The 16538-nt window shown below is 34.5% G+C and overlaps 1 protein-coding gene across 2 annotated transcripts in view; it reads right to left on the reverse strand.

The window, feature by feature from the left end:
• COG6 (component of oligomeric golgi complex 6) overlaps positions 1–16538 on the reverse strand; it is a 91341-nt gene that overhangs the window by 14281 nt on the left and 60522 nt on the right. The window contains exons 16-18 of one of the 2 annotated variants that reach the window (XM_016212915.2): positions 14005–14112; positions 12862–12915; positions 1206–1285 (exon numbers count right to left, since the gene is read on the reverse strand). In XM_016212915.2, coding sequence (XP_016068401.2) covers positions 1206–1285; positions 12862–12915; positions 14005–14112 — 242 coding nt within the window. Of the gene's footprint in view, positions 1–1205; positions 1286–1502; positions 2711–12861; positions 12916–14004; positions 14113–16538 lie in introns of those variants that run through there. The other variant, XM_016212916.2, reaches the window with a different exon arrangement.

Consider the following 16538-nt stretch of genomic DNA (forward strand, 5'->3'; position numbering starts at 1 on the left):
TTCCTCTCTCTGAAATCAATAAAAGATATATTTGAAATATCTATCTATCTATATATATATATATATATATATATATATATATATATATATGAAAAAATTAAATAATTTAAGAATGACACACAAACAATTTGAGCCATGGCAAAGCAGAGTTTCTTTTCTCAGGTCCTCAGAATTCTGGTTATGTAGATAGTATGAAATATTTTAGAATAATATATAAAATTTAAAAAATTAAAATAATTTACTCTAACCACACCTAATACGGTACTTCCCTATGGCTTACAGAAAAATGGACCATGCCATTTTCAGCCAATTCTAACCAATATTAAATTCTTCCGCATGTTGAGGCAAAATCTGTCTCCTTACTTTATTTATTGCCATAAGCCTACTCTAGAACAACAGAAAACAAGTGCAGTGCACCACCTCTGTGCCACTCTATCCTTTTAGATATTTGAAGTATTTTCTTCAAGTTCAACAGTTCTTTCCTTAGTGTACCTTTTAATATAAATATTTATTCACCTAATAGACCCATTATATTATAATCTCCATGGAGACAGTGCAACTGTCTTTTAAATCTTAATCCTGAATGCCTGCTATAAAGAAAGCACTTAATACACAGCTGGTTGAATGAAAAGAAAAGAAAAAATAAAAGGACAGCTGTGGCCTAATTTCTTACTTGTGGACAATTATGATGTGTTAACTTTTTTTTTTAAATCAAGAAACTCAGACAGTATTATTTCTCAGTTTCTTCTAACTGTGATATCTTAATGTTTTAATGTATACAGTTCTTTGTCCTGAACACATTCCTGATAAATATACAGTACTGAACATTTTTATAATATATCTACAGAAATGGCATAGGTCCAAAACAGTCTATAAAGTAGCTTATCTGCATGGCACAATGACTATTCCATGTCATTCTGACATGTTTGTTAATATAAGGGAACGTGGTATTATGGCTACACAGCTCCAATTATATTCATGTTCATTTAAAAAATCATTCACTAAATAGAGATTTTGGAATTACATACATGCAAGGAATAAGTACAAATCTCTTAGAGGTGCTGAGGCAGAAAAAAAGGTTAAGAACTACAGATCTTCAATGGTAAGTCTCCTATTCATGAAAATAATTTTTTTTCAAAGAAATGTGCTTGATATTTAAAAATATGTGAATCTTTACCGACTAATTGGGACCAAAATATACTTACTTCACTGTGGCACTTAGAAGGAAGTTAATCTGTGGCATTAACAGGTTGTCTGGTGCTGATAGATAACGATCAAACTGAACCTAAATGAAACAGAGAAATGTAAAACAAACTGCATATATTTCCTAATAGACATCTCAAATATATCACCATATCTTTCTTTTAAATTTATCTTTATTGCTGAAAGTATTACAGATGTCCCCTTCTTTTCCCCCATTGACCCCTACACTCCACACCTGCCCCTTGTGTAGGCCTTCACCTCACTATTGTCTGTGTCCATGGGTTACGCATATATGCATATAAGTTCCCAGGGGTTAATCTCTCCTGACCCCCACCTGCCTCTGCTTCCCTATATTATCTTTTAAGGGTTAAATCTTAGGTAAAATCCCATATTCCAAATAACAAGTTATTTGTGATCAAAATGATAAGTTATTTCCTTAAAAATTCTAACTAAACTCCCTAAAAGTGTCAACTTTTAAAGTAGTCAATATCCAGCAATACCTGCTTTTAAAATTCTGAACCTTAGCCATTAATCTTCATTTCCCTCACCAAGCTTTTGAGCAATTTTAACAAAAAGTAAAGTCATCAGATTTTAAGTCTACTTTACTTTCTTTAAACCATTGTATTTGTTACTTATTCACTCAACTAATATTTATCAAACACCTACTATTACAAAGGTACTATATTAGGTAATGTAGATATAATGGTGAGTCAAAGTGGACAGTCCCTAGCATCAAAGAGCTAGTGGCCTAGTAAGAAGGGTAGTAAACAAATAATAATGTAAATAAATATGTATTTACAAATTGTGTTAAATGCTATGAAGGAAGAAACCAAAGTACTATAAAAGCATAAATCGGAAGGACTGACCTATTCTGTACGTTTGGCAAAAGCATCTGAGGAAAGGTGATTTTAAGTAAGATCTCAAGAATAGACATCAAGTACATGTGTGTGGTGGGAGTTCAGGGGGTAAGGATAGCATGTATGAAGGCTTAAGGAGAGAAAGAGAAGAGCTAATAGTTAATGTTCAACTTGCATGCTTTTTCAAAGGATTTTAATTCTGACTATAAAAGCACTAGGAAACCACTGAAGTAAGGGAGTAATCTGGCCAAAGCAAGAAAGAATGTAATGAAAGACTGTAATGGTAGTTGCAAGGACAACAAATAGGGAGCTACTACAGCATCTTAGTCTATAAGGGAAATGAAGACAAGAGAAATGTGAGAGAATTAAAGAGTAAAGTTATCAAGATTTGGTTAGTGATAGGATGAAGGGACTGACTCCCAGATTTTGGATCTGTATAATTTAATTCACAGTATTATCACAACTCACAATTGTATAGTTTAGATGTTTATTTAGTTGTGTAATGGCTGCATCCTTTACTAAATCATATTTCTTTTCATCCCAATTCTTAGTATGTTGCCTAGAAAACAGTACATACTTGGTCAATAACTGTTGAAATAATAAATAGATAGATGCTCTTACCATTGTGAGTTAAGAACACTTGGAAGAATCTGGGATTGGGGGTGGAATAGGAAGAGTTAGAAGAGTTCAGTTTTAGAGATGATGAACTGAAGTGTCTTTGAAACATCCAAGTGGAGGCAACAGACAGTTATATATAAAATGAAAGATCACATATAAAACTCAATCAAGATTTTGTTTCTTTAATGACACATAAGATATTCAAGATAATTATTCTCGCCCTGGCTGAGTGGCTCAGTTGGTTGGAGCATTCTCCTGTACACCAAGAGGCTGTAGGTTCCATTCCAGTCAAGGCACGTTTCTAGTCTGTGGGTTTGAGCCCTGGTCAGGGTGTGTACAGGAGGCAACTAATCAATGTTTCTCTCTCTCTCTCTAAAAAGTCAATAAAAACATATCCTCAGGTGAGGATTAAAACAAGAATTATTTTCAAAGTTAAAAAATAAGGCAAATAAGAATTTGTAAGGGATTTAAATATATTTTATGGGTTTATATTATGGACTGGATATGTGTTGGGTAGAAGAAACAGGGAGGAAACACATTTATTGAGCACTAACTATGGTTGCTTATCTTTGTGTAGACATATGAGCTCATTTTTGGAAGGTAAATACCTTAAAGTGGAATTACTGGGTAATATAGCAACTGTATATTTAACTTTTTAAGAAACTTATCTTTTTAAATAAGTCTAAAATGTATTCATTTTCATTTATTTTTATTTGAATGTTTTAGAGTCAAATGTTTTGCATTTCTAAGTTTTGATTTTATAATTCACATACAGAGGTTATAACTGTTACTTCTATATATATATGTTTTATCATGACATAATGTTCCTTATTCATCCTATTTAGTGTTTTCAAACTCTACCTTGTCTAATATTAGTATCGTCAGCTATGCGTTCCTAGCAATTGTTAGGTATACTGGCCCTATCCCTTTATTTTCAGTTAAATTTATACCTGTAAGGTGATAGATAAGAAAGCCCTGGCATCAAAAAAGACACCTAAGGGAACTATTTATTAAAGTCAAACTGTTTTGGTAATGAGTATATTTGAGCATTTAAACACTTAGGATGGGCAATATAATATAGTAGTTAAGAGCATAAGTACTGGGTTGAATGCGGTTGTTAGGAGGATTAAAGAGTTAACAAATGAAAAACATTTAGTAGGCTAAATAAAGTTAATGGCAGTTATTATTCATATTTGGCATTATTACTAGCAGTGTTATTATTGTAAAGCTTCCAAAGGGAATCATCCTGTGAGAGCTAAATGAGTATAATCCAATTGAGGAATATATGTTCATGCAAAGAATATACTTAAGACATGAGCATGCTACAAAAAGTGGTGGTCTTACAGAAAGGGATGTGCTAGCAAGATCTTCACTTGAAAAGTAATAATGTGGAGAATCGGTTGAGTGTGACACTAAAGGGTAATATGTTATTTTAAAATTGGAATCCAATTTTAGGTATCACCTCAGGAAGAATTCAAAAACTAAAAGCCAAAGATCACTGACAATAAGTAGAAAGTCTAGAATAATATAGAGTCTAACCTCTTCATGTCCATCACTCCTGTTTCTCCATTATTAGGTTATAAGTAAAACTCTAAATATGAAAAAAATCTAAATAGAAATAAAGAGTCTACTAGGGTATAGTAGAATATTACTACAAATGTATGTCCTGGTCAGACTTCCTTAGTAGAATAGATACAGGTGCAATCATTATTGGAGCCAATGTGAATACAGCATATCAAGAGATTTAAAAATATCACCCAAAGACATAGAAAAAAATTAAGAATGATGTTTCAAAAAGCAGCACAAGAAATACGGTTCGTTAACTACAAGAAAGCTTGCATAACACTGTCATGCGATATCTAAACAGAAATTTTTAAGTTCAGAAAGAACTGCCACAAAATATTCAAAATGATATAAAAAAGGATCTACCACCAAGACTACTCTACCCAGCAAGGATATAATTTAAAATTGAAGGAGAAATAAAGGGCTTCTAAGACAAGAAAAAGCTAAAGGAGTTAATCAGCAACAAACTATTATCATAAGAAATGTTAAATTTCTTTAAGAAGAAGAGGGGAGAAAAAGAACATAAACATAAATAATAAAATGGCAATAAATATGTACCTATCACTAATGATTTTAAATGTAAATGGTTTAGCCCCAGTTGGGTGGCTCGGTTGGAGTGTTGTCCCATACGCCAAAAGGTTGTGGGTTCCATCCTGGGCCAGGGCACATACCTAGGTTGTGGGTTCGATCCTCAGTCAAGGCACCTATGGGAGGCAACTGATCGATGTTTCTCTCTCACATCGATGTTTCTGTTTCCCTCTCTTTCTCTCTCTCTCTCATCCTCTTTCTCTAAAGTCAAGAAAAATATATCCTTGGGTGAGGATTAAAAAATAAAATAATAAAGCAAATGCTCCAATCAAAAGACATTGGGTTGCTGAATGAGTAAGAAAACAAGACCTATATATATGCTGTCTACAAGAGAAGCGACTCAGATCGAAAGACACACAAATTGAAGGAAAGGAATAAAAAAAGATATTTCATGCAAATAAAAACTAAAAAAAGCTCAGTTAGTAATACTTACATCAGACAAAATAGACTTTAAAACAAAGGCTATAATAGGAGGCAAAGAAGAATAAAAGGATCAATCCAATAAGAGGATATAACCCTTGTAAATATTTGTGGACACAATATAGAAGCACCTGAATATATAAAAGAAAATTTTGATGGACATAAAGAGAGAGAGTAACATTAATACAGTCATAATATAAGGTTTTAATATCCCATTAACATCAATGAATAAATCTTCCAGACAGAAACTCACCAAGGAAAGGAGAGCCTTAAAATGTCACATTAGGTTTGATTCCAAGAGGGTGGTAGATTAAGTGGAAGATACAGTGAGACTCTTCCAGGACTAAACTGGAATACAACTAAAATAGAGAAAAAAAATCCTGAATAATCAATTGAAGACTAGCTGAAGAGAACCTACATAACAAGGATGAAAAGTGGAGACTGCATAGAGACTGGTAAGAAGTGTGGGGGCCCAGGAGGGCAGGCTGAGCTCCCACAGTCAGCAGCTGAAGTTCTCAAGGGATATCTCAGCTGTGGGGGGTTCACAATGATAACTCGGAGGTCTAAGCACCAAGTTGGGTTCCCCAGCCCAGATCACGAAAACTGAGAAAGATGCCCATATAACATTTGGCTGCAAAAAGCAGCACGGTTTCTCTCTGCCAGGGAGAGACAGCTGAAATGCAGGCACCCACTTAAAGGGACAATGAAGAAAATTTCATGTGCAGCCACTAACCTTGGGCTCTGGCACAGGGAGGGCAAAGTGGTCTAGAACTGTGTAAGGAGAACCCAGAGGTGCTGAGAAAAGAACTCGGAGGGCAGCTATCTGTATTCCTGTGCTGAGTTATTACCCCATAATAAATAGGACATATTTCTTAAGCAGACCTTTTCCATCCAGGAGGTTTTTGCCTGGAGGGGGAAGCAACTGCCCCACCCTGTCGGGAAACCTCTTGAACCATCCAGTGGAATTTATGCCTTGCTGCAGTCTACAGCCTGAGGCTCATTAAGAAACTCAGACTATCAATCAGCCTACAAAGTAACAATCAGCCCACAGGCAAAGGTAAATCACTATGTGCTTTGAGTATTTGCCAGACCTGCTTCTGGAAGTGGGACACGGAAAAGCAGACCTTGGTGTGCATCTTGGCCCTTTACAAACTCACTCAGCCCCAGCTAAGACAGCCACAAGCTATGGATCTTTGATAGCTCCAACTAGGGTACTCAAGGCCACTCACAAATAGCGTGTGACACTGGCATGCGCCAGAGACTCTCCAAAAGTCTGGGAGTCCTAGCAGATCTACCTAATACATAGAAACAACTAAAAAAGGCAGCCAAAATGGGGAGACAAAAAAAAAAAAACAAGCTGCAAATGAATGAACAAGAGAATTCTTGAGAAGAGCTAAATGAAATGGAGATAAGCAATCTATCAGACATGGAGTTCAGAATACTGATTGTAAGAATGCTCAACAGCATAAGAAAAGACATGGAAACAATTAAGAAAATGAAGAATGACATAGCAGAAATAAAGAGTACACTGGAAGGAATAAACAGCAGATTAGAGGAAGCTGAGGATTGAATCAGAAGACAGGGCACAAAAAAAATCACTCAATCAGAGATCCAAAAAGAAATAAAAATCAGGACAGGTAAAGGAAGCTGTAGAACATCATGATACATAACAATGCTCCCGTAATAGGAATGCCAGAAGGGGAAGAAAGTAAGCAAGGGATAGAGAAACTGTTTGAAGAAATAATGGCAGAAAATGTCCCTAACCTGGTCAAGAAAAAAGTAACACAAGATCAGGAGGCACAAAGAGTCCCAAGCAAGAGGAATCCAAAGAGGCGTACACATAGACACATCATAATTAAAATGCCAAAAATTCAAGAGAAAGAATCTTAAAGATAGTCAGAGAAAAGTGATTTCTTGCCTACAAGTATGCTCCTTTAAGGCTATCAGCTGATTTCTCATCAGAAACTCCACAGGCCAGAAGGGAATGGCATGAAGTATTCAGGTAATGAAAAGCAAGGGTCTGAAAGAAGAACTACTGATAAAGAATAACTATTTTATTTCATTCAAAATAAATGGAGAAATAAAGAGCTTCCCAGACAAAAAAGGTTAAAAGAGTTTATTGCCACCAAACCAGCATTGCAGGAAATGTTAAAGGAACTGCTATAAAAAGTAGAAACAGAGAGAGAAACAGGGGTACAAAGAATTAATACAGCAATAAATAAGTACCTACCAATAATATTAAATGTAAATGGATTAAATGCTCTAATAAAAAGACACAGAGTAGCTAAATGGATAAGAAAACATGACCCAAATATATGCTGTCTACAGAACACCCACCTCAGAACAAGACTCACACAGGATGACAGTGAAGGGGTGAAAAATTTTTTTCCATACAAAAGGAAATGAAAAAAAACTGGGGTAGCAATACTCATATCTGACAAAATAGACTTCAAAATGAAAGCCATAACAACAGACAATGAAGGTCACTACACAGAACTAAAGGGATCAAACCAACAGGAGGATATAACACTGGTAAGCATATAAGCACCCAATATAGGAGCACCTAAATATATAAAAAAACTTCTGGAGGACTTTAAGGAAGAGATTGCCAGCAAAATAGTCACAGTAGGGGACTTTAACACCCCAGTAACTTCACTGGATAGATCTTCTAGATAAAAAGTGAACAAGAAAACAGTGATCCTAAACAACACACTAGATCAGATGGAATTAATTGACATTTACAGAACACTGCACCCCAATGCTGCACACGGGACATTCTCAAAGACTGACCACATGTTAGGACACAAAACAAGTCTCTACAAGTTCAAGAAAACTGAAATCATATCAAGCATCTTCTCAGATCACAATGGCATGAAAATCGTGAAACATAAAAATCCTAGAAGAAAATGTAGGCAGCAAAATCTCAGACATCTCTTGTAGCAGTATGTTTGCTGATGCATCTCCTAAGGCAAGGGAAACAATGAAGAAAATAAACAAGTGGGACTACATCAAAATAAAAAGATTCTGCACAGTAAAAGAAACCATCACCAAAATGAAAAGAGATCCCACTGTATGGGAGAACATATTTGCCAATGACACATCTGACAAAGGGTTAATATCCAAAATATACAAGAAACTCATACAACTTAACAAAAGGAAGAAAACCCAATTGAAAAATGGGCAAAGGATCTAAATAAACACTTCTCCAAAGTGAATATACAGATGGCCAAGGGATATGTGAAAAAATGCTCAAAGTCACTAATCATCAGAGAGATGCAAATTAAAAATGACAATGAGATATCACCTCACACCTGTCAGAATGGCTACCATTTACATATCAACAAATGACAAGTGCTGGCAAGGTTGTGGCGAAAAGGGACCCCTGGTACATTGCTGGTGGGAATACAGACTGGTGCAGCCACTATCGAAAACAGTATGGAGTTTCCTCAAAAAATTAAATACGGAACTGCCTTTTGACCCAGTGATCTCACTTCTAGGAATATATCCTAAGAAACCCAAAACACCAATCAGAAAGAACTCATGCACCCCTATTTTCATAGCAGTGCAATTTACAATAGCTAAAATCTGGAAACAGCCCAAGTGCCCATCAGTAGATGTGTGGATAAAGAAGCTGTGGCACATTTACACCATGAAATACTATGCAGCTGTAAAAAAGAAGGGTCTCTTATCACTTGGGACAACGTGGATGGACCTGGAGATTATTGTGCTAAGCGAAATAAGCCAGTCAGAGAAAGACAAGTATCATATGATCTCACTCATGGGGAATATAATGAACAAAACAAACATGATTAAAACAAATCCAGAGACACAGAAGTGTGGAACAGACTGACAAATCTCAGAGGGAAAGGGCTGGGGCAGTGGGTAGGGAGAGATTAATCAAAGAACTTATACGCATACATGCATAACCCATGGACACAGACAAATAGTGTGGAGAAGGCCTGAGGAATGGGTAGATGGGGGGTGGAGGGGATCAATGGTAGCAGGAAAGGCGACATCAGTAATACTTTCAACAATAAAGATAAATTTATAAATATATATATCACATTAGGCCATATTAATTTAATTGATATTCTCAGAGCATTTTACATGAAAACAGTAGAATATACATTCTTTTCAAGTGCACATGGAACATTTTCCAGCACAGACCACACGTTAAGCTACAAAAGAAGTTTCAATAAATTTTAAAAGATTGAAATCATGTGCAGTATCTTCTCTAACACAGTGGTTTGAAAATAGAAATAATCTGAAAAAACAAGAGATAATCTGAAAGAAAAACCACACAAACACATGGAGGGTAAATAACATGTTATTAACAAGGAATGTGTTAACAATTAGAAAAAAAAAGAAATCAAAAAATGCCTTGAGACAAATGAAAATAAAAACTCTAAAACTCAAAATCTATGGGACACAGAAAAAGCAGTCCTAAAAGGGAAATTCATAGCTATACAGGCCTACCTCAAAAAACAAGAAAAATCTCCAATAAATAATCTAAAGTTACACCTAAAGAAACTATAAAAAGAACAAACAAAGCCCTAAGTGAGTAGAAAGGAAATAATAAAGTTCAGAGTAAAAATAAACAAAATTGAGTCCAAAAATAATACAAAGAAATTTCAATTAAACCAAAGGCTGGTTGGTTCTTTGAAAAGATAAAAAAGATTAATAAACCTTTAACCAGACTTGTCAAGAAATAAAAATAAAAAAAGGGAGAAGCCATGTAAATAAAATCAGAAATAAAATAATACAGATGACAACCGATACCACAGAAATACAAAGGATTATAAAAAACGTAATGTGAACAATTATATGTAAAAAACTGGGCAATCTGGAAAAATGGATAAATTCCTAGAAATATACAATCTTCCAAATCTGAATCAGGAAGAATCAGAGAATCTGAACAGATGAGCAAAACAGAAGCTGTGATAAAAACAAAACACTCTCAACAAACAAAAGTCTGGAATGGATGGCTTCACAGGTGTATTTTACCATACATACAGAGAAAAACTAACATCTTTCTCAAACTATTCCAAAGAGTAGTTTGAGGGAGGGAAGAATATCAAGCTCATTTTACGAGGCCAGCATTATCCTAATTCCAAAACCAAATAACAACACTAGAAAGAAAGAGAATTATAAGCCAATATTTCTCATGAATATAGATACAAAAATCCTCAACAAAATACTAGCACACTGGATCCAATAATAGAGATGATCCCACCATGATCAAATGGGACTTATTCCAGGGACTCAAGGTTGGTTCAATATCCACAAATCCATAAGGTGACACATCACATAAACAAAACGAAGTTTAAAAATCACATGATTATGAGTAGATCCAGAAAGAGCATTTGATAAACTCCAGCACTTATTTAGGAAAATAACTCTCAGCAAAGTGGAAATATAGAAAAAATACCTCCACATAATAAAGACCATTATGAGAAACCCACAGCTAACATCATAGTAAACAAGAAAAAACTAAAAATGTTTCCCTTTAAGATCACTTTCCCCACTGTTATTCAACATAGTATTGAAAATCTTAGCCATAGCAATTAGATAAGAAAAAGAAACAAAAGGCATCCAAATTGGAAAGAAATAAGTAAAACTGTCATTATTTGAAGATAATATGATACTGTATATAGAGAACCCTAAAGATTCCATCAAAAAACTACTAGAACTAATAAATAAGTTCAGTAAAGTAGCAACATGCTAAATAAATATTCAAAAATTGGTTGAAATTTTATACACAAATAATGATCAGAAAGGGAAACTGAAAACAATCCCATTTACAATTACAAAAACAAAAAACAAAAAAAAAACCTAGGAATAAATCTAACAAAGGAGGCCAAAGACCTGTACTCAAAAAATTATAAGACACTGAAGAAAGAAACTGAAAAAGATACAAATAAATGTAAGCATACGTATACTGTGCTCATGGATGGGAAGAATAAATATTGCTAAAATGTCCATACTACCAAAGCAATCTACAGATTCAATGCAATCTCCATCAAAATACCAATGGTGTTTTTCACAGATCTAGAACAAATAATCCTAAAATTTATGTGCCACCTGATATACAACTATAGTACAAGGCTATTATAATCAAAAGAGTATGGTACTGGCATAAAAACAGTGCCACAGATAAGTGGAAGAGAACAGACAGAGTCAGAAATAAACCCACACCTATATGACCCAAAAATGCCTGAAAAAGAAGGCAAGAACATACAATGAGTAAAAGACAGTCTGCTCAATAAGTGGTGCTGGGAAAACTGAACAGATATATGCCAAAAAAAAAAAAAAATGAAGCTAGACTCCTTCTTACATCATATAACGAAAAATCAAAATGGATTAAAGACTTAAGTGTAAGAATCAAAACCATAAAACTCCTAGAAGAATAAAAAGAAAATCTCTGACATTACTCTTAGCATTCTTTTTTTAACATATCTCCTCCAGAAAAGGAAACAAAAGGAAAAATAAACAAATGGAACTACATCAAACTAAAAGGCTTTTGCACAGAAAAGGAAACCATCAACAAAATGAAGAGAATGGGAGAAGATATTTGCCTATCATATTTCTGATAAGGGATTAATATCCAAAATTTATGAAGAACTCATACCACTCAACACCAAAAAACCTCACCTAATCCAATTAAAAAATAGGCAGAAGACTAAAACAGACACTTCTCCAAAACTAACAATATACAGATAGCCAATGTTCAATGTCACTAATAATTAGAGAAAAGCAAATTAAAACTGCAATGAGATATCATCTCACTTCTGTCAGAATGGTTCTTATCAATTAATCAACAAAAAACAAGTGTTGGTGAGGATGTGGAGAAAAGGGAACCCTCTGCCCTGTTGGTGGGAATGCAGATTGGTGCAGCCACTATGGAAAACAGTATGGAGGTTACTCAAAAATTTAAAAATGGAACTGCCTTGTGACCCAGTGATTCCACTTCTGGGTACATAATGGAAAAAAAATAAAACACTAATTCAAAAGAATATATGCACCCCTATGTTCATTTCAGTGTTATTTACAATAGCCAAGACACAGAAGCAACCCAAATGGATAAAAAAGTTGTGGTATATTACTTGGCCATAAAAAAGAACAAAATCTTAAAATTTGCAACAAAATGGAGGGATTTAGAGAGTGTTATGCTAAGTGAGATAAGTCAGACAGAAAACAACAAATATCATATGATTTCACTCATACATGGAATCTAAAGAACAAAATAAATGAACAAACAAAACAGGAACAGACTCAAAGATACAGAAAACAGACTGCTGGTTGTCAGAAAGGAAGGATATTGAGGGGATGGTTGAAAAAGGTGAAGGTATTAAGAAGTACAAATTGGTAGTTACAAAACAGTCATGGGGATGTAAAGTACAACATAGGGAATATATTGTAATAACTATGTATCATGACAGGTGGATCATTTTGTAAAGTATATGATTGTCTGTTCGCTATGCTGTACACCTGAAACTAATACAAAATAATACTGAATGTAAACTGTAATTAAAAAATGAAATTAAAATAAAAATTTAAAAAGAATAATGTTCCATAAGGAAAACTATATTGAAATGCTTTATTATGCACTTACCATTGCAGCCTTCAGTGCCACAGAATCTAGGTTGGGAAAATTAGCTAAAGAACCCTAAAACAAAAATAAACAGAAAAAGAAAAAGAAACAAGATGTAAAAAACATGCTATGCATTTTTGTTCATTTATAAAACATAGTCCATTAGTGAACTGCCCACATTTGGAGATTTAGCTTATTTCCAAAGAACTCAAGTATCATCTCTTCAACCTCAATTAGAGTAGGGACAATGATTTGTTCACTTTTTTATAAGTAGCAAAAAGGCACTCAATAATAGTTGTTGGAGGGAGTAAAAAGCACATATGTTTATTAACAATGGAAAAATCAGGATATCTCAGATTTATTTATAAGCAAAAAAAAAAAGGCAATTAGGCACTTAGAAAATGGCAATGAGACATGGAGGCTTTATGGGTTTAACTGATAATTTTAGATAGTATAAAAACAGCAGAATTGGTTCCTTCTGATAGAAATTTGCTTTCTACTTTATCAAAAGAAAAAATTTAGAACTTGTGATTTTTGACAGCTTCATTTAAGAATTCCTGGAATATAAAATAGTCTTCATGTAGATGTCATTTAAAAGAGTTATTTGCTTTTTAAAGAAAGATGCTTACCTGGTTTTCAAGGGTTTCTATCACTCCTTTTTCTAGTTCTACTGGAGTTCTATTACTTAACATGATGATATGCTGGTCCCAGAAGTATTTACCTTTCCAAAGTAATATATCATGATTTGCTAAATTAAGAAAGGAATGGCTGCTATTTATATAGTAATGTACATGTTCAATTAACTGAAAGAGATATAGGACCCTAAAATAATTCCCAGAATGAATACTCTTTATATACTTTATATGAATTTTTGTATATTTTCATTACTTTTAACCCAAACTATCTGTGATAAAAAGGATAGTTCATAGTTTGGGGCACTCAGGTAATCATCTAAGAACTATACATGTATTATCTCACTTAATCCTAGAATAGCCCTATGAAACACATCCTCCAAACTACAGAAGAGGAAACAGAGGGATACGTCATTTTCTGAGTGAAAAATAGCTCTAAAGTGGCAGAGCCAAGATTCAAACCAGAGTCTAGCTCTAGAACGCATACTCTGAACTGATATATTTCTCTAATTAGGAACATCCACGTGCTTACCTGTTCAGGTTTATGCTGCTGTATGGTGTTATAGATGTAACTCAATCCTGCTCTAGTTAAAACATAAGAAGCTTGCTCATTTATAAGTGTGTCCAAATGTGCTTCAATCTAAAATAAAACACAATAAAAAGAAAATATTTCAAAAGAGATATGAGACTGAGGAGAGTAGAAGACTACCCTGCAGTCTTAGTTCTTCACCATGGGGCTGTTCCTTGAAGTGGCTCTAACACCAGACTATCGGCCACAGGGACTGCTTCTGTAACAAAGGCTCTTCCTTCCCCTAAAGAGGAAGTCCTTCTTCAAAAAGGAGAGAAAATCTTACTTTCAAAGATGATAATCAAAAAGAATTTCAAAAATTTTGAGTTGCTTCTCAGCTCTTTTAAAAGCCAGTAATAAGCAAAAGAAAAACAAACACACACACTAACAAACAACAATGTAAACTAAAACGCTTAGTAAGAATTCTGGGAAGATAAGGGCCTGATATTCTTAACCTCCTCACTCCCTCACCTTCCCAACTTGCTGGACTGACTCCATCAATCAAATATGCCATCTGGAAAAGCCTGAAGTAAATCCCATTGGGGCTGTAAGTTCTCCTGAGGAGAAAGTAGGTATTGGGACAACAGGGGAGAGTTGAGGACCCAAATGACATTTGGTCAAAGATATCAGATTCAAGAACTGCCTAAGACTCAGCTAGCAGAAATTACTTGTATGTGCTCAGAAGTATTCCCTAGTAGGAAGAAGTCTGCTGCTCCCTTATTTTACTTAGTACAGGCCTGAGAGTATGGAGGTCTTCCTTCTACTCCTCCCCAGAAAGTTCCGTAAGTTTTACCATTTTGTTTGCCAATGACACTGTACCCTACTAACTGTGCTGTTACTATCTGAATATTTGCCATTGTCTAAGTAACTTCAATAGCTGAGCCCTTCCCCATAAAAAACTTACAACTGTTTAAAAGAGGTGAGTAGGTTTTAAGAGGACACTCATCTGAATAATCAGAACAGGTATCTCTTCTTGGGGTAACACTATTGAAAGACAGAGTACTTTTAACTAATTTTCCAATAAGTCTAGTAAGTAAGGGCTCTAATTTTACTTTTTTAAGTGAATACCCAAAAAAGTAAAATCAGAGTCCGTATTTACTAGACTTATTGGAAATCCAAGAAAAACAAGATGTACAAATGTAACATTTAATGAAAGAGTTACTGATTAGAACCAAATTAATATCTGAAGGAAAAATTGAAGAAAAGTAACACAGAATAAACATCAGAGAAATAGGTTACAGTGAAGAGGTTTAAAAAGAAATTAGAAGAAAGATTCAAGAGATAAAGCCAAATAAGGACAGGAGCGTCAGAATATAAAAAGTAACAGATGGAGAAGTAATAATTAAAGATAACAGAAAACTTTATTGAGCAAAAGAAAGGGTTGAATCTTCAGATTGAAATAGCTCTGAAAAGTTGAAGATAAAAATAAGGGGAAAAGACATATACCAAAAAATATCCTGAGGAAATATCTGAACTCAAAGGAAATCCTTACAAGCTTCCAAATGGATAAAACAGATTACCACAAACAAAAGAGAAACAAACTAGCCGAGACTTCTCACTTGAAATACTAAAGGAAGGCCCAGTCGGGCATGGCTCAGTGGTTGAGCATCAACCTAGGATCCAGGCAATCGGGGTTCAATTCCCGGTCAGGGCACATGCCTGGGTTGCTGGGCTCCATCCCCAGTCGGGGGTGTGCAGGAGGCAGCCAATTAATGACTCTCTCATTATTGATGTTTCTATCTCTCTCTCTCTCCCTGTCCTTTCTTCTCTCTGAAATCAATAGATATATTAAAAGATACATATACTAAAGGAAGCTTAATAAGTGTAGAAGAAAATTAGCAGGATTAATAGAAAAGGTCTGAAAATCAAGGATCTTTTACTTAACAAGGTAAACTGCTACTTTGCGGGGCCTAATAAACCATGTCTTCCAGTATCCACATACTTATATAATCCTTTCACACACTGTCTATGAACTGGTCCATGCCACTAGTACCAGCCAACTGTCTATCAATAAGAATAATGCAAGTGCACACTTAATAAGCACTTATACAGTGGTGCCTGTTCTCTTGAAATGCAAAAAAATGTCTATGGATATTTAAGAAATGCAGGTAATTGGTGATAAAACAGGTTGATGAACACCTGATATACCTATATATCTTGAAAAAGATTTAGACAACAGGAAGAATTTGGAGTTGAATTAGTGATAAATACAGGAAAAACTAAGTTTTTAAAAGAATTTTATTAATTCTATATAAAAATGTTATGCAGGAAAGAAAAATTAATCATCCTTCATTATGTTTCTTTTTAAATAGAAAATATCACAAATTTAGATGGATCACACTCTTTCCTCAGAAAACCCCAAAACTTTACAAATGAATTTTTACTATAGCCACTGCCAAATTGTTTATATACTTGTGATAACACAACATTCAGCGTTTTAAAAAAAATTACAGCTACGGAAAATCACTATTTCAAAATCAGAACCCAAGTATCTGGTA

Source organism: Miniopterus natalensis, chromosome 2 (genome assembly GCF_054644295.1).
Source record: "Miniopterus natalensis isolate mMinNat1 chromosome 2, mMinNat1.hap1, whole genome shotgun sequence".
Classification (NCBI taxonomy): domain Eukaryota; kingdom Metazoa; phylum Chordata; class Mammalia; order Chiroptera; family Miniopteridae; genus Miniopterus; species Miniopterus natalensis.